At 35.4% G+C, this 26,113-nt stretch overlaps 1 protein-coding gene across 5 annotated transcripts in view; it reads right to left on the reverse strand.

The window, feature by feature from the left end:
* Positions 1 to 26,113, reverse strand: part of CFTR (CF transmembrane conductance regulator) — a 168,450-nt gene that overhangs the window by 105,257 nt on the left and 37,080 nt on the right. For 4 of the 5 annotated variants that reach the window (XM_032483621.1, XM_032483624.1, XM_006177490.3 and 1 more), the window contains exons 4-10: positions 20,485 to 20,700; positions 17,344 to 17,433; positions 16,283 to 16,446; positions 15,331 to 15,456; positions 11,486 to 11,732; positions 9,427 to 9,519; positions 4,352 to 4,534 (exon numbers count right to left, since the gene is read on the reverse strand). In XM_032483621.1, the coding sequence (XP_032339512.1) occupies positions 4,352 to 4,534; positions 9,427 to 9,519; positions 11,486 to 11,732; positions 15,331 to 15,456; positions 16,283 to 16,446; positions 17,344 to 17,433; positions 20,485 to 20,700 (1,119 nt within the window). The remainder of the gene's footprint in view (positions 1 to 4,351; positions 4,535 to 9,426; positions 9,520 to 11,485; positions 11,733 to 15,330; positions 15,457 to 16,282; positions 16,447 to 17,343; positions 17,434 to 20,484; positions 20,701 to 26,113) is intronic. The other variant, XM_032483623.1, reaches the window with a different exon arrangement.

Below are 26,113 nucleotides of genomic sequence, written 5' to 3' on the forward strand. Positions count from 1 at the left end.
AAAATTCAGAAGCCATAAAATAAATTAAATAACATTAAAAAAAAAGTGTGCATGGAAAACAAAAGGAAAAAATGTGAAATTGAAGTAAATATTTGCAACTTATACCACACAAAGGAATAACTTCCCTCTAAATAAAGTGATTCTAAAATGAAAAGGAAAAATATCAAGAACCCTTAAAAAATGTACAAAGTATATAAACAGATATTTTACCAAAAATTAAAACAGGAGTGGCTTTTAAATATATGATAAGATATTACATTCTTTTCTTAGAATAACTTAACCTTTTACCCTAGAGGTCTTGAAAGAAGGTCATGGACTGAATCTCAAGAAAATGTGCAGACCCTCTTAATTCCTCCGTAACAACAGCAAGCTCCTATCAAGTTGAAAGGAATGTAGCCCCTGCTCACACCCTGATTGTTATCAGCCTCCTGTTGCCATTTTCCTACAAAACCCCAGGACCCCTAACCGAAGGTGGGCTCACAGTCTTTAAGGCTTTAGCCTGCTGTGACTTCCTTTGCCTGGCAAAGAAATAAAGCTGTGCTTTTCTAATTCTCCACCACCTCGCAAAAAAAGATATTATACTTTATTTATCATAAGAGAAATGTAAATTCTCTGACATATGACTTTGCCCAGTGAGACTGAAAAATATTCAAAAATGAAATAATATCTGTTTGGGATGCTGTGGGGAAATCTGCAATCTTATATCAACTGGATGGCACATGCATAAATTGGTGCAAACTTCAGGAAGGGAAATTTGACAGATACATAAATGCTTTGCCATTTCTAGGAAGCTATTTTACAGATACACTTGTAGACGTGCTAAATGGCATACATGCAAGATTATTCATAGTGTCATTCTTTGTGTTAGCAAAATACTGGAAATAACCCAAATGTCAATCAATGGGTGACTCATTACATTATAGAACATCCATGCACACAACGGAATACTATGCAACTATTTACATATGTATGTGTGTGTATCATGTTCAAAAAATTAACAAGAATAGCTGCCTGGGTTGGGAGAAAGAATGGTGAAAAGTGGAAAACAGGCAGAGAAGAGAGAGGAGACAGGAAAAATTTTTAACTTTTCATACATTTTAATTTTTCAGAATTTTAAAATTTTAATTAAATTTTAATGAATAATAAGATCACCTAAAACATATTAGGAAGAAAGGAGGATCAAGTGACAGAATCTTTGTGATATCTGTTTCACCAGATCTTAACATTCTTATTGTATAGGGAAAAATATGAAATACTTTATTTCTACATAAAATTCTTCTGTATAAAAATTAAAACTAGAAGTGCTATTTTAATATAGAACAGCTTGATAAACCCCAACAATGAAATAGATCTGATTATATATATATAAACACATATAATATAGATTAAATATAGGTTTATATATATTGAATACAAAGGTTAAATATACATTTATCAATATTTATATAGATAAATATGTAATGCATATTTATCAAAATTTTTGCATTTTGAGAGAGGAGAAGTTAAATGAAAATATCATTGAATATTTTATATATATACATAAAGTACCAAATATTGATAAAACTTTGCAGGCTTTGTATTTTATTTAAAAAGTAACCGAAAACAGGTGCCAACAGCTATTCCACACATCTGACTTTCAGTTATTAGAAGACCAAGCTAAGAGTACCAGAGTGAGGCCAGGGCAGATGACAGAGACTCTGTGTTGTCAGGGGTTGTCATCAAGGCCACAGAAATGCTTCAGTTGCGGTGACGGCAACGAAGAACTTGAAATCCCCACACTCTGGGGGAGAAGCCACAGCCAGCCTCCAGTAAGGAATACTTGGGTTGTAGACTCTTACACCAATATTGCTTAATTAAAATAATTCAAGGAAGTTTCATAAATGAAAGATACTAAATGTAGATTAGAACAAAAAAATCCACTTTCCCAAAGATTTTCAATTAAATAAGTTTGTATCAAGCACCTATTATGTGCTACGTCCCTTGGAATGAAAAACAAAAACATGGTTCCCATACAGTCTAGATGATTATAACAGAGGAGAGTGATAAAATTAAACCTGACATTATTGTTTTATTCAGAAAACAATATATCTTAATTGTTGGAACTTTGGAAAATCCAGAAATACAAAGTATACCCCAAATCAGAGAAATAGCAACTTGATTCATCATTTCCTTCCGAACACACAGATACATATGTATGTGCTTTTACAAAATGCTGATCATAATGTACCTATTATTTTATAACCGGTTGTCTTCCTTCACTTAACAGTATATCATACTTATCTATCCTTCAAAGTCATTTTTAACACCCCTTCTAATAACTGAATAATATACCACTATATAACTATACCACAATTTATCTGATTAATCCCCTATTATTAGACATTTAGGGGTTTCCCTACAATTTTTGGCTATTGAAACAATGTTGTGATGAATATCTTTATATAAAGTCTCAGCAAACAGACTAGGATAAGTCCTACAAATAGAAGAACTCCTCTGTTATTTTTAAGGCTTTTGATATATAAATTACCAAATTGAGCAGTGTGGGATTTACCTTAAAATGTGAATATCTTCAATTATTCAATCTTACATTTTAGCTAGATCTTTTATCTAGTAAGATTATAAAATGCTCCATTCCTAGTACAATGAAAGGCGTCCTCCTAGATTGAGTTGCCAAACTCTATTTCTCTGAGGGGTTTAAATTATTCCTAAGGAACCACTGACTTCATCTGACTCTGTCTTCATATCTGCCTCCCGGAAGATCCAAGTGTAATCCAGCCAGCAATTATCTGTTCATCAATTCTTAATAGAGTTGCCTGAAATTTAATTGCTTCGTAAGTCCTGTGATTTGTAATTTCAAAGCTATTTTTTTTACACCTTCCAAAGAAGCAATTTTAAACACATAAACAAAATTAATTAAAAAAATTCTGTGAAACATGATTAGCATCTTCTCACAACCAATCATTCTTGTTTAGAGCATCTGTAACTTGTTTATTAACAACTCCTTCTACAGCATCATTTTCTCTTAATAGTGAGAATTGCTAGTAATATTATACAACAGAGGGGAAAATAGCACTTTAAGAAGGAACACATTTTACTAAGAAGAAAACGCACGGTTACAGCTACTTTATTTAAAGGTCTGTTTCACACGTAATAAACAGAACTGGAGAGAGAAACAAAGTGTATATTGCTAGCACTATAAACATCGAATTCAATGACTAGAAATTTTCTGTAGTATTTTTTTCCCCAAGTCTCAGATTAAATTCTTCAAAATATGGCTCTTCCTATATTGGACATTAATAATAAATTAATAAATGTCTTTCAGGAGTGTTTCTTAATTTCTATCTTAATTTACATTTTTATCTTCCAGCAACACTGCTCCTTCATTCCTCCCCTCCCTCCCTTCTTTTCTTTTATCATTGGGTTTAATTCTAGAAAATATTTTGAAAAGTTTTAAGAGGATACTAAACTTTTTCTTATATTTCTAGAAAGTACCACAGCTAAAATTAATAGGTGGGAGGAAAAACTTATTTTTCATAGACTTTCAAAGCAAATACCTGTGACCCTTAGCAGCCCATTCCAAAGTCAAGAGGTCCTTTCTTATCTCTGATTTGATTCTTTCATACCCTTTAAATTTATTTCCGAGATAAAGAGGGCAAGTATTTACCATTATCTGGACAACAGCTCAGATCACTCTGAAGATCACTTGAAGATCAGTCTGAAGTCTTCCCCTGACAATGAAGCTTGACCCGTTAGCTTTCTAGCCTATCAATTTTTGTCAAATGTATCCTCAAATATCCATGGTTTATAATAAGTAGGCGTGGGGGTTGGGGTGATGAAGCTGACCAGCACTGAATAAATTAACATCCCTATGCATTTCCTTCAAAAAACTATCCCAGTCAATAATTTTTCCTCATAATAAATCATAAGCAAATCTGAGTCCATTCTCCAAAATTCTAACGTCAACAAGATATGGACCTTGCCCATGTGCTTACTGAGGTAAAATCTAAGCCATGATTTTCCTGGACCAGATCTGAGAAAATGTCTGTGCCACAGACTGATAAAAATGGATGCTTCATGTGTTCAGTAAAGTTATTGAATGCTCACCGTGTATGTGCATGACATGGTACTGAGCAGTGTTCAAAATATAAAGACATAGAAGAAAAAGTCACTGAAAATAAAAGGAAGGAAGAAATAAAAGGCTAGAGGATGCTATCAGTGGAATAACTTTTAGGGGATACTATGTCCAAGTATTCTCCTAATACCAATGGAAGCATTCCCCCCAAACACCTTCTTACACTACAGGCAATGCTTGCCAAGTTAAGATCTTCATGATGAGGTATAAAGAGACTACCTTGCCTGCTCCAGTAGATCCAGCAACTGCCAACAACTGTCCTCTTTCTATTTTGAAATTGATATCTTTCAGGACGGGAGTACCAAGAAGTGAGAAGTTACTGAAGAAGAGGCTGTTATCACCATTGGAAATTTTTCTATTGTTACTATTTTGTTTTGCTTTCTCAAATAATTTCCCAAATCCCTGTTAAAAAAAAAACAGAAAATGAGAAGATATGTTTTTCAGATATTTTCAATAATTGTTTGCAGTGTGGATGAAAGGTTTGAAAAGCACATTGCACGTGATCCAGAATTTATACCACAGAATTTATAGCACGATTTCTAGAGAACATGACCCAAAACATCTGGAAATTATAGGGGGGTAGAGGTATAGCTCAGTGGTAGAGCACATGCTTACAATGAAAGAGGTCCTGGGATCAATCCCCAGTACCTCCATTTTTTAAAAATCTGGAAATTATAACAATAATTTCAATTTCTCAGATTGTTACTCACCATCAAGTTAAATTCAAAGATATCTATTTCTAGCCATATATATTAAGGTATTTATCTAGCTATCTACTTATATACATATATATCTTCTCCCATAGGCTGTGTACATAAACATAATTATTTAATCTTCAGCAGAATAATAACGTATGAGGCCAATTTGATAATCCCTTTCTTTCAAAGCTGCATACTGTGACTCAGAGGGGTTAAGTAACCAAAGTCACATAACTAGTAGGCCAGGGTGGAATTACAAGCGAAATCTACTCCACCATGCTGGTAACACCTTCCTCTGAGACGATCAGAGCATATAAGTAGTTATTATTAAGCGTAAATGTGTTGATATTGCCAAAATGGCAAATGACTCAAATGAATTCAATTTTTGCGAGTAGCTGAGAGAAGGAATTCTCTTTTGAAAGTTCCCTGCTTCTCCATAGCCCCATGGAAGCTTCAAGGTTTGTGGTCTTCAAACCAAAGTAAACAGCTCTAAAGATTGGTCAGGAGGAAGGTGGTGTATACAGTTTCAAGGGAATGTATATCTACCTCATCAGCATCCAAAGTACTCCTTTCTACAATCAACCTGCCTGAGAATTCATCAAATGTTGGTCATTTCTCTTCCCCAACTCCCCTCTCACAACTGTCCTTCCCTCACTTTACACAGAGGAGGCAGTCTTCTCACCAGTCCTGAGTTTTGCTACATTGCACTTTCCGGAGTGTACAAAGCTCCGTGATACGAACAAGAGGACCAACCCTAAGAGAATGATTTTCTCCTGAAAGAGGATCTTGTAAAAGCAAGGCCAGAAATACTGAAGGTGGTAACATCTTATTTCACTCAAGTTTCAAACTGAAGGCCATCTATGTGTCTTACCATCTCAGAATCAGATTTCAGAAATGAATTGAGGGATAAGATATTTTAATTAACTAATCATTTGATTAATTATTTATTTTTGAATAATACATTAATTAATACAAATTATTATCTATATTTTAAAGTTACACTTTCCTGACATAAAGTAGGTCATATTCAGCTGATTGGCCTGACAATGAGAACTGACTTCACAAATTTGTTTATTTTCCATGAAATAGAATGCACTGAAGCTGCAGCTCCTGGATTTTGACAAATATTCATTAACACATGAAGACAATACACAATAGACAGGAATTATATTCTTTGCCATCACTTAAACTTATGTTGAAAAATTTGTAAATCATCTTAAAATGTGTCAGAAGTACACAGTTTTTCAAAACTATTTTAGAGCATTCACAAGCAATTAAGCTTGAAGACCACTGCCTGAGTTCTTACGATATGGATGGCTGACATCCCTCTCAGTCATCAGACAAATAAAAGCAAAGCTTTTAAGAAGTAGGCAATGAAGAGTTTTTAAATGAGAAAAAGGAATTTGTTACTCCCTTATTCATTTACTTATCTAATAGACATTTATTGAGCATCACCTCTGTATTAAAGATCACTTCAAAAATCCCACATAGGAGAATAATATATGGATAGATATTAATATTGCAGTATGTTTAGTGCTACAACTGAAAATTCACATCAAGGCCTATGGGAGCACACTGGAGAAAGCAACCAACTCAGCCTGGAGCTTGACCAAGTAAATAACACAACACTAGGCTAAGAAGGATATAAGTGGTATTTCACAAGACCAGGAAATAGTATAGGAGTTTCAGGAAGAAGCTACATGCTCAATGGTTTAGGCTTAAAAGAACAACTTCGTCTCAGGAATAGTGGGTGGCTGAATGAGATGTATATGGTAAGATGACAAAGGGTATCCTTGATAAAGTGGGCAGTGCATGCTGTTGAAGGGGCTCATATGCCATATTTAGAAGTAGGACTTTTATCCAACATGCCCTTGGACCAATGGAATGGTCCAATTTTTTACTAATAGCTTTAATTTCTGATTACAGAAGTAAAATACTTATTTCAAAAAAAATGGAAAACAGAGAAAAGGAGAAAGAAGGAAACAGAAAACGCATGTAGTCCTACCACTGAGAAGAAACCACGTTTAACATTTCAATGATATCCCTCCACTCCTTCACATATATATAAAACAATATATATGATTTTTTAACAACATTAAGGAAAAATTGTATTTAAGGTTTGTGACCTGCTTTTTCTGATTTATAATAAATCATAAATATTTTCACATACCATAGAACATTCTTTTTATGCCACCTTTTAAAAAAAATTTGTTTGCTTTTGCAGAGGTGGTAATTAGGTTTACTTATATATTTATTTTTTAATGGAGGTTCTGGGGATTGAACTCAGGACATCGTGCATTCTAAGCACACACTCTACTACTGAGCTATACGCTCCCCCCAAACTTTTTTAAATATATTTTTTAATTGTAGGATAGTATCCAAGAGTAGGGATAAACTATAAACAGTTCTCTATTCTTGACATTTTATAATTTCCTTTTTAACTTAGTCAATAGTTCTGTGATGCATGTACTTTGCTATAAATCTTGGAGCAGATCTCTTTTTAAAATTATAAATTGCCACAAATGGAATTTCCAGAGCAAAAGGCATAGTAAAAATTCCAAGTCTTTTGAAAAGTAGTTTCAAATTTTCTCCATTAATGTGTGAAAGTGCCAGTTTTCAGGAACCATTATCAACACTGTTATTTTTTGGTTTGGGATTTATTTTGTTTTGTTCTGTTTTTTGTGTTTTTATGGATGAAAATGGAATCTCACTATTGATCTAATTTTTATTTCTTTGATCCCTAATAGGATTGAACATTTTCCATGTTTACAAGTCCCCTGTGGTTGGGAGAGGAATGATTATGAAAGCCTTTGTCTTTATCTCAATCTGTTTCATCTTCTCAACTAGCTGGGTCATAGTTGATAAATCATGACATTCTGAGCGTCAGTCTCATGAGTTGTTGAAGGCTTTATCTGAGGTAATATATGTGAAAGTATTTTTCATACAGTAAAGTAATCATCCCTTATTTTTTTTAATAAGGCAGGATGGTGAGTAGAAAGAAGCTTTAGAGTCAGAGAAACCTAAGATGAACTTTAGCTCTGTCCTAACCAGTTACATAACTTTGTTCGAGTTGCTTAAACTCCCTAAATAGAAATTGTACCTACTCACAGGTGTGGAGTGAGGGAGGAGTCATGTATAACTCATCAAGGACTTGTCTCTTGAGTAATTGGGCGAACAGTGATGTCATTAAATGAGGTGGACAACACACTGGAAGGAGTGAGTTTATGAAGCTTGGGGAGTAGTTCATGTGAAGTGCTTGAGGAGCTGGGAGGAAATTTGGAAATAATGTGTGAAGTTCAGGAAAGAAACTTGGGCTAAAGATTTGCCTTTGAGAGCCATCAGCACTGACAGAAGATAATGGTTCAGTGAGATGGTTGTAGATGGTGACATTTGGGTCCAAAACCTGGCTTCAGCCCTTGTCTGCTGTGTGAACTGAGCCAGGTCTATACAAAGCCTCCCCATTCTCCTATCTGCAAAATGGAAATATTAAGATTACATCATAGGAATGTTATGTGAATTAAATGAGACAAAACATATAAAGTGCTTATCTAGTACCTGGCACATAATAAGGGCTCAAGCATGCTACCTATTTTATTAGATGAAAGGAAAATGAAATGGACAGCAGAAAAACAACTGTCTGTAAGTAGCAGTGAAAAATGTCAAAACTTCTTATTTTTCCTTCATGCCTAGAAGGGCATCGGAAATTCCTAAAATCAAAGAAGTAAAATCAGTCTGATCCACATACTTCTCCACAAACAATTTCTCTAGGCAAAGAAAGAATTATTCTCTTTATAGCTAAAAGAAATGAACCGAAGTGAAGCCCTTGAGGTCAAGTTATCTTTATAAAGAAAACCAATTTAAGATATTGTGAAATATGTAGAAATAGGACATTGGTTTCACAATGCCTACCTTTACTCAACAGAAAAAAGTGAAAAGGAAAGAGCAACTCAACAAGTATTCTCAATAATCAAGGAATTCTTTAGAGACTGAAAATCACTGATAATATTTTTTCTGACCATGAGGAAGATGAGAAATATTTTAATGGTGAATTCAAATAAGTAAAAATGGTAGAAAACAATACATTGGTTTATCTCTCATACATCTTTATGTTAACTGGTGTATACAAAGCACATTGGACTGGAACTTGAGATTGGAGAAGGCAGCATTTATTGAAGAACTATTATGTTCATGGTACTCTGCTGAATACTTTCCACAATATTCCCATTTTATAGATGGGGAACCAGAGGCTCCACAAAGTTCAGTAACTTGATCTAGATCACACAGAAAGTAGAGGGAAGAACCAGGATTCAAATCCAGCTTTAACTGGCTCCAAAACCTATGAACTTTGTGTTATTTCCTAACCTATTAGGCGGAACAAATTATATGACTTAGGAAAAAAATGAAGAGGCTTTTATACTACACTTAATATTCCTGGGCCTTTACCTCTTAATCTATAAAATAAGTGGAGGGTTTCCCCTTCCAGTTCTAACAGTTCCATCATCATTCTAACTTTATTGTCCATTAGGATGAAAGCCAGAAGCATAAACAAGAAAATGCTTAAATATTTAGAGCAAACAAAAAAACATTATTTCTGACCTCTTCCCAGAAGGCTGTAACATTCTCCATCACTACTTCTGTAGTTGTTAAGTTATATTCCAATGTCTTATATTCTTGCTTTTGTAAGAAATCCTATTTATAAAAGAGAACAAAAACATACTGCAGAGTCAGAATAGCATTAATGCATTATTACATCTATTTTACACTCTAATTGTGCTGCATTTTGTATTTGGATTTTATGAATTATATTAGAAATTGTATCTTAATAAAATAATTCTTTAAGTGCTCTATGGTTAATCTGCCAAGCACTAAGATTTGTCATATTTAAATTGCACTCTTTAAACATGTGATATTTAATAAAACTGTTTTTATACATTAAATTTTAAAATACTACTAATTCATCCTTGTTCTATTACATGTTAACCTCGATGATGAACTTATAAAGCACACCTAAATTACTCACCAATTGCCTCAATTCAACATTAAGACAGGAAAAAGAAAAAACAAAAAACATTAAGACAGAGAGAAAACTAATGTCTTCACCTTCATAGCACCCTCCTTATAAGAGGCATCATTAGCATCACTTCTCTGGGTTAAGGAAAGATATGAAGATCTGATATAACTGATTTCAGGGCATCAAATATTGATTCTAAAAGAAGAGCTTCATTAGAGACTTGGACACAGTGTTCCTAGGTACGGTGGGAGCACGAAGAATGAAGTCTATGCATCTTGAAGTCTTGGCTATAGGACATAATTTTATAAGCCTGGTCCTTGCTCGCTTTTTCCCTTCTCACCTCTTCCCTCACTCACTATCTCTATTTTGGTTTCCCTCTTTTTCTCCCAGTTTTGTTTTTAAGATCTGTTTCTTGGTCTCTGTATTCCTGTTCAGTGACTGTTTCTGTGATGCACTCTGGTTGGGTCTGCATGTCTGTTTTTCTCTCTCTCTCTCCCCCTCTACCTCTCCCTCTTTCTCCCACATGGCTATGATGAATTCATAGAAGAAATAAGATTAGTGCAAGAGCTGCTATGATTCTGAGCTACATTCACAAATTTGTCTAAATCGCAGATCTCAAACTCATGTATTTTCAAGACAACACAAAGGAAGGTGGCGAAGTAGAGATTGTGGTGAATTGGAAAGGGCAGACCCTCTCTGAGGGGGAAGCTGCCACAGCCTGTGAGGGAAGAGGACCCAGCTTACTACATATTCCAAATCTTCAAAAGAGGCTGAAGACATGATTTACTGTATATGTGATAGCACCCAATTTTTAAATGCTGTCAACTAATTCATGTGTGTGTGTGTGTGTGTGTGTGTGTATTTTAATGTAAAGGTCAAATAAAACAAGTCTAGGGCCAAAAACAGGTCCATGGGCCACCACTTGCAAACTCCGGCCTAGGGTAAACAATGGCAGTACTACCTAAAAGTGGCTCACCCTTCGCTCTCATTTTTTATTTATGTCACAGTGATTTATTTTCTGGGTTAAATATTTAAATAGATATCAAAAAAAGTATAATAAAACATTTTGAACTGTATATTAATTATAAAAATTATACCTACACCCAAGTTCATGGTAGTGATTCTACTGGCTTTGGGTATGTCAAGTCTCATTACCTGAGGACTTTAGAGCTTCTCTTCAAAACTACATCAGCTTGCTAAGATTTTAAGGTAATTAACGTGGCATAAAATACCATTCTCATCCATCATGCTATCCAGAAAAATACTTGGAAAACTTTCAAGTGAACATTCCTGGTGTTAGCCAGAAATTCTTATCACTTCCTGATGACTCTGTCACCACCTTTTTTGCACATTTGCTAAGTTTGTTAGAACAGATCTATTGATTGATTACTTGAATAAAATCTCCAGAATACAGAAACAATATTTTCTTCAATTTCTTTGACTTAAGAGAATCTCACAGGCCTTCATTTTATGTCCCTAGGCTTTCATTACAAGGGCTCATCAGACCACATAAGGATATCAAGAGAGGAAAACTGCATCAAACAGGCCCAAGACCAAGAATTCATCTCTAGAGAGTTTGCTCATGAGAAAAGTTCTAAACTGCCCTAAGTTCATTGTACATGATGCCTCATTATGGTACATTACCTGTATTTTGTTTATTGCTCCAAGAGAATCATACCACGTTTGTACAGCCCAGGGGAACTGCCGAGTGACTGCCATGCGCAGAACGATGCAGAATGAGATGGTTGTGAATATTTTTCGAAGGCCGATTCCTTTGAGCAGTGCATAGGGAAACACAGATAAAACCACCACAAAGAACCCTGAGAAGAAGAAGGCTGAACTATTGAAGTATCTCACATAGGCTGCCTTCCGGGTCAGTTTCAGTTCTGTTCTGTAAAAAAAAAATAAGGTTTGTGATGCTTATTTACTTTTCAAACAGCAGGCACCTTGGAATAAAAAATCTGAACACAGTCTCTCAAGACTTTCTCTCTGTATTCTGATCCTGGTTTCACTTTACATGAGCTGTGTGATCTTGGGAAAGTTATTTAATCTCTCTGGGCCTAAGTTACCTTATCTGAAAGGGGGATCATAATAAATGTACCAGTCCCTTGCACATAATATCTGTAAATATTATTTTTAAATTATAATCAATCATCTCAATTATTACCATAATCATATTACTTTTATATCTTAACTCACATTACTATTACTTTATAAGATTAATGAGATTTTGATAATTTTTGTTTGTTGGTTAGTTGGTGTTGTAAGTAATTAAGTGTGGATATGAGAATAATGTTGAAAGATTTATAAAGGAATAAGGACCATTCTGGGATTCCCTAATGGATTGTTAACATTTTAGAAGTTCTAGCTTGGCTTTGGGGAACATTAAAAATAACATATAAGCCACAAAGGAGTGGTTCTCAAACCTTAGCGTGAGTAAAAATCACCTGAGAAACTTGTTAAAATGCAGAGTCTCAGACCCACCACTCAGAGATACTGATTGAGTCTGCAGTAGGCTTGTAGAATCTGCATTTTAAAAAAGAACCCAAGTCATTCTGTCGCAGGTAGTTCTTGAAAAACTATGAGAGTGGATGCTGCATCCTCCCTGTCTCTCTCATTCTAGTATAATTATTTGCAATCATACTTCTGATCTTTTAGTCTGAACTACAAATATAAACTATTTTAAATTTTTAAAAATTAATTTATTTTTTATTTAGAAAGGATTTTATTCTTGGTTTTTAAACTCATGCAGAAGAGGTTTAAGTGCACCAACAGGGAGAAAACAGGGGGTGCAGAAACTGCTGAGAACAGAGGACAATGTTGCCATCAATCTCCGGCTCACTCTTCCAGGATCATCAAAACTGGAGTCACTTGTGATCCTCCTAGGCAGCTCTTGTAAAGGAAAGAGCAGAGATGATACAGACAAGTGGAGAGAGCTGGTGGGAGGGAGCAATAGCTGTGCCTGGCATTTGGGTGCTAGGCTTGGATAACTCAGAAAGTTTCTCACTTTCAAGTGGTAGAAAATAGATTTTTTTTTTCAGTCTGAAAAAAAAATGTAACCCTGAGCACTCTGATGAAGAAATGAAGTTCAATGTGCCCAACAATCCACACTGTGATTCACATTCTAACGTGGTCTAGCTTACCCATTTTAATTATTTGTCATTGAAGGAAGATTATGACTTTGGAACCTCACTGGAGTTTGACTCCTGGCTCTGCTGGTTATAGCTGTGCTATCCTGAGCAAGCTGCTCTTCCCTCTGATCCTACAGAATCCACATCTATAAAAGAGAAATGTAATATTGCCCTTGTGGAGTTATTGCCAAGATAACTGACGTCACAGCACAGGGCCTTGCACTTAGAATCTATGTGTATGTCTCTAATCACCAACAGAAAGAATAATGTTGGCTAGGCTGATATTAATAAAATGCTAGAAAATGCTGTTTACAAAAAATGTTAATAAATTTGTCAAAATTCTCTTTGATGTGTATTAGAAACAACTAAGGAAGGAGGAAGGATATACCTCAGTGGTAGAGCATGTGCTTAGCACGCACAAGGTCCTGGGTTCAATCCCCAGGACCTCCATTAAAAAAATAATTAATCAAATAAACCTAATTACCCCCATCTCCGTGAAAAAAAAAAAAACAAAAAAAACAAAACAACAACAACAAAAAACAACTGAAGAAAATGTAAGACATACTACAAGAAAAGAATGGATTCAAGAACATGTATAAGAATCACCCAGAAAGCAACACTCACCATAATAAAACCACTAACACTTTATGAGTCATAAAAATATTTTATCAGTTTCTTATAAAAAAAATTGAAAGTGACCTTATTGCCAGAAAGCAATTAAGAGGCAGATTTTCAGCCTTTTGCTCAGTTCACCAGTGGCTCAGGCTAAGGTCAACAACCCTTTGCAGCACATCCAGCCAATCTCTTCCAGAACATTCTATCTGCTCTTTTGAGTAGAAGCGATTCTTGCTTTCCCATATTTCACGTCAGTACTTTCCAGCCTTTTCAGGTAACAATTTCATGCCAGATTAAGGAACCAGATTATACTAGTTAAAGCCAAACATTCATTATCAGAATTGGTTAAACAAAAATACAGAATAGGAAGGATGGATTTCATCTTTTAAGGAAGAGGGGAAAAAAAAAAAACCCAAAGTCAAAAAACGTCAGCACCTAGAATGACCAGACCAGGCATTTACCTTTAGGCTTGAGAAAACTGAATCATCTGATAATCTCATCACTCTGCTATACCTGTGTCTAGGTATATAAGAGTGACCCAGGGACAAGTGTGATGGAAAGCTCACTTGTTAACGAGAACAACTTCAACCAACTAAACAAGATCTTTAAGGATGTTTCTGGAAAGAAAATATATTTCCTTTCCTGGATTTGTCTTGAAAGGCATAATAAAAACAGGTGACCAATACTGTTTGGGCAATAAATCCTCTTTTACTCTTTCTATTTACACGGCAAAGGACTTCACATTTCAGCATTTCTTTTGTTGTTCCAATCACACACCTGTAGCTCAGTTGCCACTGTCTACTGGAATCAGCAGCCTGAATTCCTGATAACCCATGTTCACACCATCCATAAAGGTACTCTTCTCTTAAGTATCTTTTTCCTGGTAACATGCTCATGTGCTATTTGTCCTAAAATTATTTGCCCTTAACAAAATATCTATGCTCACTGAGTCTCCTAGAAACTTTTTTTGATTGCAACTTGTAGAACATGGAACTTGACTAAAGAAAAATGGTCTTGTGGCTACAGATATACCCTAGTTTATATTTTGTCCAAAATCATCTCAGTAACAACATCTGTCTGTCTGTTTCTGTTGGATATAATCTTTATTAATCAGTGAAAAAAAGGTTACTGGAGGTGAAATAAGCCTGGAGATGGGTGCCTAGTACTGATTCTATCTCAGGTGGTGGCTTTCATTACTGGAACCAACTTCTCAAGCGGAGGGCTTAAAGATCCACAATTTTTAGATATTACCCTGTATTATTCTTAAGTTAAAGAAGAACAAACACATTTTGAACAAACAGAAGGGGTTTTTTTGTTTGTTTTTCCTGAGTCATACCACATAAATTAAGGAAACTGTAATAATAGAGAATCACTTATTTGGTTCAGAATTATATCCTTGTTACTCTAGTAGTTCCATTTAAGGTTTCAATCAGCCTCTAGTATCATGATCATTATTTTTGTCAAGTATGTGAAGCAGCTATAAACACATACAGGCAATTTTTTAATAAGGTATAAATAGCCTTGTAGTGCAAAATAACACACTTGACTAACTATGTAAAACTATAGCTCCATGAAGATGATGTTATGCCAGTAACACATGAATATTGACATAACTGAATACGACTGTCTGGTTGTCAGAAATTTCAAATGTGAGCTCGAAGTCCACTGTGACATACTCATTTTTAATATATTAAACTTTAATTGGCTGATTCAATTAATACCAAAATTATCAGAATGACTTACTGTCTTAGGTTTTCAATTATTTTTTCCATTGCTTCTTCCCAGCAGTATGCTTTAACCGACTGGATATTTTCAATCATTTCTGTTGTAATCACCAGTCTTTCATTGATCTTTCCAGCTCTCTGATCTCTGTAAATAAATCCATTCACCAATCAAATACTTAGTAAAAACAAGTCAAACAGTCCACTAAGAACAGCCCAAGCTCTTAAGAAAAGCCACATTTATTTTATCAAACAGATGGCTATTTAATTATAAAACGTATAGTAACAAAAATAGGAACTATCATTTAGTAAATGCCTCCTATGTGCCAGACACCATATTGATACATTTCATATGCTATGCCTAATTCTTATGACAGCCTAGGTGAGGTGATTCTCTTCATTTTAAAGATGAAAAAGACCAGAGACTTGGTGTTTGAAGCAGCTAGACAGAGGTCATACAACTAATAAACGTACAATCTGGGATTCAAGCTAAGAACTACCTGACTCAAAATTTGTATGCTTTCTATCATAATCTACCAGACAAACTCTGGAAGTCCTCTTTCATAAGCAGTGGCTGGAATCACTAATTCATTCTGTAATAAAAAGGACATAAGGCTCCGGTATGATCATTCACAAATCAGAGCCAGAAAAGCCTATAAATTCTATCCAAAACATATGCATTCCCTCCCCTTCACATATGTGTTTTATCCAGCGTACCTAAATCTTATGAGCTACAAAAAGGGAACTGGATGGTAACATATTCATAAAGAAATTCTATAGACTGACAAGCAAAAAAATGTGTCATTGATACAGAAAGTATTGTTTACACCATTAAAATAAATCACTCTTTGTGACACCCCAAAAGTAGATCATGGCTCAGGGCATTCAGGGCACATGGCAGTCCTGGTTTTACTAGAGGGGGCTTCTGGAAACCTAGTTTAAAACTCTTTCAAGCTATGTAAATAGAGCCCTACCTGTACTTCATCATCATTTTCCCCAACCCAGCTTGAAAGACGGCGAGGACTATAAGGAAAGCAAGTCCACAGAAGGTCGAGGCTTGTAACAGTTCCCAGAGCAGCCCCATAAGGAGTGTCACCTGCAGAGGAGCAATCCACACGAAATGCGCCAATGCAAGCCCCTGAAAAACACAATCACAGTGAAAACCACTTACATTTTATCCTTCACCCCCACCTCCCAGAACAAAGGGAAAAACAAGCAGAGAAAAAAGAAATCAAGCACAGTGAGCTCACACGATCAAACACTTCAGGCTTCTGAAGGCACTAAAATCTAGGTATCCACTTCATGGAGCACACAGCAACGTGCTAACACATTCTCCACATAGACTAGGATTTCCCCCAAAACAAACTTCAAGTCACTATGAGTTTTTTTCCAGTGAAATTGCATGGCGATGGGGTATCTTAAGGATCACATCAGGAATTTATTTTAATTAACTTACTTCTATTTGGACAAAGCAGGAGCCATGGTATAGAAGTGAGAGAACAGAAGACTGTCCAGAACATTGATCTACACAACTATACTCTATCCTCCAGCAACACATTCAGAACAAACGCACGCTCAATTCAACAGGAATTTATTTAGCACCTGCTGAGGGGTTGATACTATGTTAAATACAGGACATGCAAAGATAAATAAAACACATAGTTTGTCCTCAAGGATCTTGAATTTTATTGTGACAGAAGACAGTACTGAATAAGAATTGCTCAGAGTATTACTGCTCAGCCAAAGTAAATAATTGATCTAAAGTATTAGAAGGAAACGAGATCTGATAAGGATTGAATTTTGAAAAACCTCACTGAATACAAAGCAAGCTGAGGTGCTCTGGAGTTGGGTGGTTCTGTGAGGCCCCAGAATGGCACTGTGGCACACCGCTTAGCCTTCTCAGTTTTCAGAAATTGGGAACGTAGGAATGCTTATGACTTAACCACTTATTACTGCCCTCTGACCCAGGAAAACCTCTTGGGGTTGCATGATTTATAACAATAATGCTTGAAAGATTAAATTAGTAGGTACATACTTCATCAAATTTGTTCAGGTTGTTGGAAAGGAGACTAATAAGTTGTCCAATACTTATTTTATCTAGAACTCGGCTCGACAGCTTCAATGTCTAAAAGGAAAATGGGAAGTTACACAATGTCAATGAACAGAAGACAAATATATTTGTAAGTGCTGTTACAATACAGCTGAGGTAACTAAGCATGCATTCTTAAGTAAAGGTAATGTTGATCTAGCTTAGATTCTCAGATTTATAAATATTTCTCTTCACAACAAATATTACACAGGCATGTCTCTAGTTATTTTATTTTATAGTATCTAGAGATAAGTTACTATTTTTTTCTATTCCAAAATGGAAATGACATTGTAGTTAAATATCCATTTATATACTATGGAGTTTTTTGGTTTTTGTTTTTTGGTTTTTTTTTGCTTTTGTTTGTTTTTATAAAAGATGGAACCAAAGGCAGTGAAATTTGAGATTAAAACCTTGGCCTTAAATTTTTCCTGCAAACCTGCAGTAACTCTGTTGAATAAAAATACTGTTAAAGTTAATAAAAGCATATTATGAATAATTGAATCATTAATAATTTTGTGAAAGATTACATAACAATAAAAATTCTTAAGTTTTACAAAAAAAATTCTATATATACAAAATAGAATTGTTAAGTAGATTAATTATGATCATGAAAGATCACAGTCATACTTCACCTATAAAATTTAATAAGAACTGATTTGACCTTAGATAGCTTTGATTGGTGAGCATCCATCTAATATTTGCTTCAAATGAGTCCCTTACGTATGTACTGAGCACTTAGTCGATGCAAATGACTGTATTCAAGGCTTCAGGAATTATTAAGATTTATTACGTATATAAACATAATTCTCTTAAGGCAACCTAATACATAGATAATTAAATATGATAAATTAATTAAAGGGAGTAGAATACAATAGGGTGGTTAAGAGAAAGTTTACATATCTGGTTACAAAAATCTGGAAATATTTTATTGTGGGAGAATTTAAGATGGGTGTGGAATAATGGATAGCATTTAGATAAGCACATATGAAAAATGAATCAAAGCAGTCAATTCCAAAACACTATTAGATAAACATAAGGGGGGAAATCCACTGAACTGGATTATGTATGACTTAATAACATATTCAGTCTCTGGATATGCTGACTTGAGTTCTACAGGGTTTAACATGGAGCTTGTGTGCACAGAAAGTACTCAGTGAATCTCTGTTCATTCTAGTTATCTTTCTTCCTGAAATTCACAGGCGAAGCTCAGTCTAGTCTGTGGTTAGATTTACTATTTAAAATATAATTTGAATGTTCCATAGTTGCAGATTTTGGAGAAAAAGAGAGCAATACTCTATTACAAAATTTGGAACAATGTGGGAAGAATTAGTGGTTGCCTGCCACATGGATGAAACTGGTCAGATAAAGCACTAGTTTACTTTATGCTTGCTTTAGGGACCAAACCACAGCCACGTGGAGATGCAACTATATTTTTTAGTGATGATGGCAATGCAGGTCAATAAGTGGGGCAAGAGGGGTAGAGCAAACTGGGTAAGAACACAACTAATCAGCAGATCTGAAAGCTCACATATTGCTGTATTTGCGCTAAACATTTTATATGGACTTATTCACAAACTAACCTGCTCCTTCTTTGGTCTCCCCTCCCCTTTAGCCCAGAGCACTTCATGCCTCTCTTCTCCTGTATAATACAGGCTGACTTTCTACATTATTTCAGTACTTATTTTATGTTCCCTCATAGTTGGAAAACCCTCCACTTCAGGGATTATGACTTAGCCATTTTAGAAATTTTGAAGTTCTTGCACAATGTTCTATACTTTTTAGGTCTTAGTTTCTTAACAAATTTTATCCATAAAATAGGGATAAGTTTCTACCACATGGAGTTTTGGGGAGGGTCAAATGAGATGGTATACCTAAATCACCGAGAAGCTTGTCTTGTACATCCTTGGCTATTAGTTATCATTATGATAATAATCACTTTTATAAATATTTTAAAAGTGGATTTAACTTTCTTGGACATGCATCCTGTGTAAATTCTACCTTCCAAAGGATATTTAATAATTTCTTCATTTATGTAAAATTTCTAGATTAAGATAAAATTTTTATTGATTTATCACCCATGCTTCCCTGGTACTTGTGAACTGATGAGATTGCCCCTGAGGTGATTTGATTAAACTGTGGACTCTGTTATTTTCTTCTCCCTCCATAAAAGGCTTTTTTGAACAATAAAGTGTGGCTATCAAGGTTTTACGACACAACTGACCTTGCATGTCTATTGTGGAAGTGCTATGGGTTATTTGCTAGAGGGCATCTTAGGTCCATGCCCTTTGTAAGCCAAGTATATAAAGTTTTTACATAGGGGTAAGAAAAAAAGAAGAAGGCTAAAGCAATATCCAAATGATTCAACCAAAACAGCTTTCTGTAATCACTGGGTAGATCATGGTCACACATGGCCTTGAATTGGGCTGGTGAAAGCACATGTCTCAGACAACCTTAAATTGTGTTTGTAAGTAGGTAAATCTCAATCTAAATTCACTCAAAGCATGCTTCAGCAACATGGGCTCTTAACTGGACGATGCAGACAGAAAAGCAGAGAAGGTTCTTAGGGTTGCTGTTCCTGTGCTCTTCCAAAAATTTTTTAATTTGTAGGACTCAGGATGGCAAAAATCTAACTCAAAGTAAGACAGTGGATAACATTACAGTGTCACAATTAGTTATAATGGAAACTTCCATTGCTTGGATTATCATTAACAATTACATACTATACTCTTGTTATTGAACATAAAGACCCAAGGCATTTTACCAGGAGATGATATTCTGTCAATGACTTTCACGCAGACAGTAAGAATCATTTTAATGGGGAGCCATGGATTCTAAAAAATGTTGACATGACTAGCAAAAAAGCCCAAATATGAAATCTATACTCTAGGCAGTTTATAGAAGGAGCTCAGGAGTTTTTAGTTAAAATGAATTGAATTATCAAGGAAAATTAGAAACATTAATGATGGCTGCCATTGATTTCACCAGCACACAAAACCAATTTCCCCATTTATCCCTCATTTGTACCAGCATGGCATTTAAATATGATGCCACTATGTGGAGCATGGAGACCGCGCAAGGAAGTATTACCTTCTTATAAATCAAACTAAACATAGCTATTCTCATCTGCATTCCAATGCGATGGAGGCCAAAAATTGCAGGGTGCAGGAGCAGCGTCCTCACGATAAAGAGAAGGCACAAGCCTATGCCGAGGTAAATGGCAATGGAGCGTTCCACCTTGTTATCTGGATCGTAGGAAGCTATGATTCTCCCCAGCAACAGAGGCTGGACTGCTTTGGTGACTTCCTGCAGAAGATGGCAAACAGAGAAATGAAATTTTACTTTTCTTTCATAAACTGCCCTCACAATTTCAACACAAGAAATTTCGTCTTTGCAGGAGGATTTGAAATGGGCTTACATGGAGGGCCATTCCATATATGAAACTCTCCGTGTCACCTATCATACTCTGGAATAAGATTTTACTGGGGGTTATAGCAAAAGTCATTTGAGACAAGTTCATGTAAGAGGTATTTTTGACTAAAACGTGAATAGCAGCCATAAAGTAAAGGTGTAATTTCCGGAGTAGTGGGTTAATTGGTAACATCTACATAGCACTTAACCATTTTTAAAACATTTTTCATTTGATTTTTATGACAACTTTAGGAGTTAGAATAGGCATTGTTATTTTCACATTGCAGATGAAGAAACTGAGGCCAAAGAGGCCAATGACTTGATGTGATTTCAAAACAGAACTTTCAAAATCATTTTGAGCAGGGGAATTATTACCCGAATGAACATAGCTTCTCAAGGCAACTGCATAAAGGGCAGCTAGCAACTGGAGGGAGGAGCCTGAAGGCAGGGTGGTATTTAAAGTCAGACACTTCCAGGCCACACCCTTCCCAGTCTGGGGTCAACGGGGACTTCAGGAAAAAAAACTTGTGATTGCCAAGGGGGCAGGGGGTGGGAAGGGACACGCTGGGATTTCAAAATGTAGAATAGATAAACAAGATTATACTGCATAGCACAGGGAAATAGATATAAGATCTTGTGGTAGCTCACAGGGGGAAGAAAATGTGTGACAATGAATATATGTAAGTTCATGTATAACTGAAAAATTGTGCTCTACACTGGAATTTGACACAACATTGTAAAATGACTATTATTCAATAAAAAAATAGAAGAAGAAGGAGGGGGAGGGGGAGGAGGAGGAGGAGAAGACTTCAACCTCAGGCCAGTTTCCAAGGACTCATCAGGTTCTCAAAGGCCTATGAGTTTATAAGGGAGGATCAAAGTTGGGTTTTTCAAATCCACTTCATCAGATTCTCAATTGACCACTACATCAAACTGTCCATCAGATTCATTACCATGTCACCTGAATATATAGGAATCGATTTGAACACAGGGATTTGATCCCCAAAGGTCTCAGTCTTAACCATCTTGCTAAATTTTCTTCAAGAGAGAAGAAACATAATCTCATTTTGGTTTATGACGGCCTAGTGAAATGGGGATCTGAGGCCAAACCCTGCTGGGAAATGATGTTATGCTAATTGATTCTATTTCAAAATGCATATTTTCAAGCCAGGCTGTGCCCACAACCCCCACATATTGCTTAACATTTACTCTCCTTCAGCCCTTAATTTGCTGCTTTTTTTTTTTTTTTTTTTTTTGCCATTTTCTACAATGGCTTTTCTAAACCTCAGTGCCCAACACCAGCAGCCCTCTCATTCTCAATAGAAAAAAATGCTTTTCTATAACAACTTCATCCTCACAAGGAATCCCAAACTGTACAGAAACGTCATTGACTGACCACTGGCTTTGTGTAGCTGCTCATTCTATACTTGACATTCAGTACTTCATTTCAAATCAACTGTGTAGACCAAGGCTCTGAATGTAAGAAAAGATTCAACATTTAAAAAAAGTTTCTAGACTAATCACAAACATGGACTATTGGAGTTGTCTCATTGCACGTAGCCATATTTTAATATAAGTTTGAATTATAGCAAACAGACAGATTGGTGCTGAAAAGAAAATCACTAACCACATACCCAGATATACCATGTTAATAGTTTGGCATATCTACTGAAGAGCACTTGTTTTTTAAAAAAGTATATAGGTACAGAAATTACTGTTTGTTGGCGTGTATGATTTTATGCATGCTTTGTATTTGTGTTACACACGTATGCATTTTTAAACAACATGGAATTGTTTTTCAGGTTTTAAATTTTATGCAAGTGGTATCATACTGTGTTTTTTGCAACTTTTTTTTTACTTCGCAGTTGTGTCTTTGATATTTAACCCCATTGATACTTATATATCTACCTCATTTATTCTAGGTGCTATTTGACATGACATTCTGTGAACAAATCAGGCTACTTGCCCTGTTGCCAATGGGTTGTTTCCATTCTTAGACTATTACAGTCAGTGCAAGCACTGCCCTGGCTGTTTTCATGAAGCTCTATAGATCCATGCCAAACTTTCTCCAGAGTAGATCATCTGAGTTCGAAATAACTCCTTAAACTAGGGAAATGTACTGCTAAGAAAAATCTTGGATTTGAAATTATACATACAAATATATCTGCACTACAAATATAATTTTCATAGTGTGTTTACAGTGGCAGAATTTCATCCTCAAAGTTATTTTCAGATCAATATTTTATCCTAGGATTTTTCTCTATTATGTTGTTCTTCACTGACAAATATCAATACCACATCTACTCTGATTTACTTTTTCCATTAACAGTAGGTTTGCACTTGGCTAAAATGCCCTCTTGAGTTGCAGTCAAGGGAACTGGAGTCGTATGTGCTACCCATGTTGGAGATACCATGTGTGGCCAGGAAGCAGAGAGTGAGTACAGAGCTCTGCTGTCTACCATGTAGACCAGATTAAACACCATTTCGTGTTCACTGTAAGACAATAACCAGAGACTATGAACTGTGACTGCTGCTCATGAATCCTACTGCCTACATCACAGTTAGCATAAACATCTTTCACCTTTTTCAAGAGCATATATATATGTGTGTGTGTGTATATATAAGTTCTTAATATATGCTTACATATATAAATTATACTTATATAACATATGTAAGTTCTTAATACTTATATAAGTACTTAATATATATTCTCTGTCTATATCAGATATATATTCTCCTAATATAATATTATCAAATATAGAGCCACTGATAAAGACCTCATTACACATTTCTAAGGAGTAACTTCTATCTATGTAATGCCAAAAAGGGCGTTCTGAGAAAAAAGAAAACTATTTTCAATTGAGCTGTACACAGAATTAGAAATGTACAGACTTAAGGAAGTTTTTTCCTACTGAGTGATTTAAACTGAAGTCCCAGCTTTTGTATCTTCCTTATATTTTTCCCATAACCTGTCACCTCTACCACAATAGACCCATTTGTCGAACTGTTATTCAGCTGCAAATTATAACTAAATAAATAAAATTATGTTACTCTGATTCAGATACCTATTCTGCATGTTGCATTACTGAATTAATTAATTGTTACCTTAGTCCTATCAAAAGAGGACATACTCATCCTTTGAACAACAATGGCTTTCCACAGTGACACTGGTAGTAGTAATCTGGGAGGGTACATGTTCACAGAAAAAAAAAGCAGTTTATTTTTGGTTGAGAAAATTCCAATAATTGGACCATCTGCCAAGAGCAAAACAATATAAACCTCCCCACAACATGGCACTGTCAACATTCAAGGAGAGAATCAGCAGTCCAGACCCCTCCCTGCTATGGTTTTCCCTACTCTGTTGTAAGCAGCATGTTCTCTAATATTTATAATGAAAGCATTTACAGATATCACCTGATTTTATTATTTGGAAGGGAAAACAATGGTAACTGATCCCTAGCTTAGTCTACATGTGCAGTCCTTTACAAAAATCACCCTTGTCATGACTGAGAGAAACACAGTCCTCTATTCTGGGAACATGAAAGCTGTGTGTACCCTGTTGCCAAACTACTTTCAGTTAGGCAAGAAATTATCCAATTTGCCACCATATAAAATAGCCCAAGCAGACTGAGGCTTGAATGTAATGAGGGGAAATGTAAATTTCTTTGAAAATTTGATTAAATATTTTGTTAATTTTTATCAGACACAAATCAAGATGAAATTAAGGGTTTACTGAGATAATGGAAAAAGAAGCCTGATACCAGTTTTTAAGTCAGCATGACAGGGAAACGAACACTGAATACAGAGGCTTGAAACCTAAGTTCTTATCCTAGTAGGTTACCTATACTCCCTGTGTCACTTTAGTCACCTCCCTTCTCTGGACAGTTTCCTCACTGACAAACTGAGTGGTGCAGCAAGTTGATCTTAAAGATCCCCTTCAGAGCTAACATCTCAGATTATATGATCTAAGTCTGGGGAGTCCCAGGGCAGAGGCTGTGGATTCCTTGGGCAATTGTCCTAGGACACATCCTGACATTGCTATGGGCGTTTTCTACTCAGAAGGATGCAGATCTGAATTGTGTGAGTTCAGGAGACCATATGGGTAGAGGGGGTCAGGTTAGAGAACAGTGCAAGTAATTGCATCCCTGCTGGGAATAATCATGAATCTCAGCTTAGATCAGCCTCCCAGGGAATTATTAGGAAGCCTGAAAATACCTCCTGGGAAATATATCTGGTCTCTCACGGGATACTCCAGACCAGAGCTCAAAGTCACTGTAGATGAGTCAGAATCCTTTAAACATTTCTGTTCTATCTGCATACCTAGGAAAGAGCCAGATGTTTCTAAAGATAGAGATGTCTGCAGGATATTCAGACCAAGAAAGAAAGTTCAGGTAAAAATAGAAAATTCAGTTCATGCTTGCAATTATAGTAGATTAGTTAATCCCAAGATAACTTTAAAAATTACAATTCCAAACCCAAAGCATAGTTGTTTCTAGTATAGGAAGAATCATTAGTTGAAGAACTTCTAAGGTTACATTGTTTTCTATTGTGTGTCATCAGTAAAATCATCATCATCATCATCATTTCAACTTGTTTTAAATATATTTTATATACCTTTATCCCAGGAATTCTAGGACATTATTTGAGAAATATTGAGAAGTTAAGATTTCTCCATATTGATTAATTAATAGAATACCAATGGACTACAGAATCTATGATTATCTTAGTAACACCTATAAAGAAATCTGATAAAACTTCAGTACCTGTTTCTGATAAATGTTCTAAATAAACCTGAACATAAAGATAAACACAGAGACTTTAAAACTTTCTTAAAAAAACCCCTGAATATTGCAAAGATTACGTTCCCCTCCAAGTTATTTTACAAGATTAATACAATCTTCACCAGAATTCCAAGTGGATTTTTGGCAGTGAAGCACAAGAGCAGGGACTGTCTTAGTTTTTGCAACAATCCCAACACTATGCACAATACCTAGCACAGGGCACCCACTCAGCAAATATTTGTTGAATCAAAATGGATAAAATATTTCTAAAATTTCATTTGTAAAAAAAAGAGACTAGTCAAAAACATCTAAGGAAAAAGAATAATGTGTGAGGTTTACATTACTGAACATCAAATTATGGTATGCAGCTACAATAATACGTGGCATGACAAAGAAATAGACTGACTTATCTGGAATGTCCAAGAGCAGGTCTAAGCACATGTAGCAATTTTTTATATAATAAAATATGGCATTTATTTTCAGTGGAGAAAGTGCAATAAACAACGGAGAAACTGGATACTTATTTT

The sequence above is a fragment of the Camelus ferus genome, chromosome 7 (genome assembly GCF_009834535.1).
Source record: "Camelus ferus isolate YT-003-E chromosome 7, BCGSAC_Cfer_1.0, whole genome shotgun sequence".
Taxonomy (NCBI): domain Eukaryota; kingdom Metazoa; phylum Chordata; class Mammalia; order Artiodactyla; family Camelidae; genus Camelus; species Camelus ferus.